The sequence below is a fragment of the Taurulus bubalis genome, assembly GCF_910589615.1.
Source record: "Taurulus bubalis genome assembly, chromosome: 12".
Taxonomy (NCBI): domain Eukaryota; kingdom Metazoa; phylum Chordata; class Actinopteri; order Perciformes; family Cottidae; genus Taurulus; species Taurulus bubalis.
This window is the reverse complement of record NC_136600.1, coordinates 20,472,293-20,475,248: the sequence shown is the minus strand read 5'-3', so window position 1 is coordinate 20,475,248 and position 2,956 is coordinate 20,472,293. Positions and strand designations below refer to the sequence as shown.

The window sequence follows — 2,956 nt, the reverse complement described above, 5'->3', positions numbered from 1 at the left end:
AGCTAAGTAAGTAATTAGTAGTCTTAAACACTTGGGGAAAAAAAGTCAAAGAAAACGTAGAGGCCTATTTTCTCATTAAATGACAACATTCATCGTGAAGCATTACGCATACGCCAAAGCATGTCCACTTCCGTGTCCTCGAGGACAATTCCATCACAACACTCAGTTGTTTTACAGTTTTTCCTTCACTGAGGGGAGTCTTAGAGGCCGTTCATGCCTCCTCCCTGGGTGGACTCCGGTTGGTGCAACAGGTCGGGGGAATGGCACGGAGGGCTCCCCGGCGCGCTGTGCTCGCTGTCGGTATCGCTCCCTCTCTTCCCTCCGCTGCCCCCGGAGCCAGATCCGGCAGATCCTCCGGCGCTGTGAGTTTTTACGTGTTTACTCAGGTGATCGCTCCGCATAAATCTCTTGTTGCACACCGGACAGGCGAATCTTTTCTCCCCGGTGTGTGTGCGTAAATGTCGCTGGAGCTCGTCGGAGCGCGTGAACCTCTTACCGCAAAAGAGCCAGTTGCACACAAACGGCCTCTCGCCGGTGTGCCACCGCAAATGCGCCTTTAGGTGCGACGTTTTCCCGTAAACCTTCCCGCAGCCGGGGATGTGACAGCTGTGGAGACCTTTTCTCCGGAGGCTGGCGCCAGCCGGTCCCAGTCTCTCCGCTTCCTGGCAGTTTGGACAGTCGCAGGTGGCTCTGCCTGAGTACCGCCGGGCAGATGACCTCGGAGACCCCGCTAAAGACGCAGGCGGACCCCCGGAGAGCATGGTGCCCCCCGCCCCGGCTAATGGAGAGGGGCTCGTGTCCGGATAAGAGGATAACACCGGCTTGAAACCGTCCATCAGGTGCTGGCTGGTTGTCAACAGGTGTGGAGAGGGACTTGCACTGAAAGCAGAGTGACTTAAAGTCGAGTAATCAGAATTATATCCGCCCAGAGGAGAGTGCAAGGAGCTCTGGAGTCCACCGGAATGCAAGGACGTCTGTAGTGCTGCTCCATTAGGGTTCTGCACATCAATCCATCCCGCTCCCACATCCCACCACGCAGAGGCTGCGGCGGTTCCAACCTCTCCTGTGGGGATACCGGGATGGGACGATTTGAACCAGGACTCGTAGGGATGTGCAACGCTCATCCTCGGATATATGCCCTGCAAACTGTCCACTGAGGTGTGCACCTTCGAGATGAAAACCGGCTGGTGGCTGGCTTCTTGAGAGCCTCCCGAAACGGACGCTTGGAAAACAGAATAATCGTTTCCAAAGTGCGAGCCGGGTGAGGCGCCAGACGTGAGGGAAAAGGCGCTGGATCCCGTGGAGGTGTTGGAGCCGAAAGAGTCCGAGATGCCGGATCCATTGCGGGACACCCCGAAGCCGGACAGGCCGGACCCGAGGCTGCAGCTGCTCGCGGCGGCTCTTTTCCACGGGTGGAAGCCTTTCCCAAAGGAGGAGGAATTATCCGAAATTGTAGACGGTGAAGGGCTCGGACTCCCTATTTTATTACATGTTGCAGCTAACATGGCTAAAGGAGTCGATCCTAATCTCGGCTCCTCCTGAAAGAAGAAGAAAAGCTGTGAGTGACTGGTCAGTCTGACACGTTGAACTGGTTAATTGCAGACATGTCTATGCGGCATTTCATGCTGGAAATAAGAAGAGCAAGCTAGCGCACAGTTTGAGCAGAGGACTAATAAATAAAGCGTCGGTGAATATGAGTTTTAAAGAAATCAACGCAGCAGAGTTGCTTTGCATCAGTTCCTACCTGGACGAACAGAAAGTAGACAACTGAAACGCGACACACAGCGCTTACAAATGCATGCCAAAGCGGACAGCGAGGGAGAACATGCGTGTTTTGAGCACCGGGTCAAACTCCTATCTCAGCTTTTCTCAAACGAAGCGCTTGCTGAAAGTAAAACCGACGCACTGCCTTTGCCGCTACTTTGCGGCCGCTGTAAGTTTAATCCCCCTCCGCCGGACAATGACAAGAACTAATTAAACCAGTAAGAAAGTCCTTTCGACTCACCCCTAGAAGTGAAGTTGCCATCACACAAAAACACTGCCCTCCTCAGAGGATCTTTTTATATTTATGAATCAGAGCACTGTTTTTTTTAGAGGTGTGCAATACAATGATGTGTTCCGCCCATTCTTCCACAATTGTAGGCTCCTCTCCAGCTTTGAAGTGCCGCTGTGACACGGGCGACCAATCAGCGGCTCCGTCCCGCCGCACTGCCACACAGCACCGTGAGGTCATCAATAGAGCGCCTTCAGACAAGCTCTCCAGCCTCCTCCACCCCCACCGCCCCCTCCATAATAAAAGACAGCGGAAGGAAGGTAAAGTTAAATGAGAGTGAATTAGGAAGGAGGAATTAGGGGGCCACTTACTGAAATTTTTTACAGAACATCACGTTCCATAAATTTCAAGAAAGCAGGGTGATGAGATGTGCTTTGGGATGGAGCTGCATGGCGGTATTTATGGGAAATGTTGGCAAACTATGACGACACCATCAAAAAGGTTCAGATCAATGCGCAATGCAACTACAAACTTGTTTTAAGTTCATTTTTCCATTTTCAAATCAGGCTGCTCTTCGGTGTCCCTTACTGAGATCATCTCAGCTCAAAGAGTTTTATGTAAACTCATTTCCTCAGATGTAAACATTGATGAAACTTTAAGTGGGTCAACTCCACTTTATCCTGCGCACATGTGTGTATTTCCTTCCGCGCATAACTTTATCCTTTAAAGCTGCTGCATGCAGGTGTCTTATTTTATAAAGCTTCTTTGTGTTTTCCCCCCATCTTTCTCATATTAGAAACTTATAAATCACCCCGTAAGATTTTTGCACGTTTTAACTTCTTAAGAATTAATATACACAAACTATTACACGCGATATAAAGGCTGCATTGTTCCGTTTGTAGACCTATATTACACCGTCTCAAACTTTCACATTACTGTAATTGCGTTCAATTATCTGAACTG

General features: G+C 50.3%; 1 protein-coding gene across 1 annotated transcript; it reads right to left on the bottom strand.

Annotated features, from left to right (window-relative positions):
* Positions 1-200: 200 nt before the first annotated feature.
* Positions 201-2,026, bottom strand: sp8b (sp8 transcription factor b; the record flags this gene model as incomplete). The annotated part of the gene is made up of 2 exons (XM_079226996.1): positions 201-1,538; positions 2,006-2,026. 2 exons carry the CDS (start codon positions 2,024-2,026, stop codon positions 201-203), a joined length of 1,359 nt encoding a protein of 452 aa, XP_079083122.1.
* Positions 2,027-2,956: the final 930 nt, after the last annotated feature.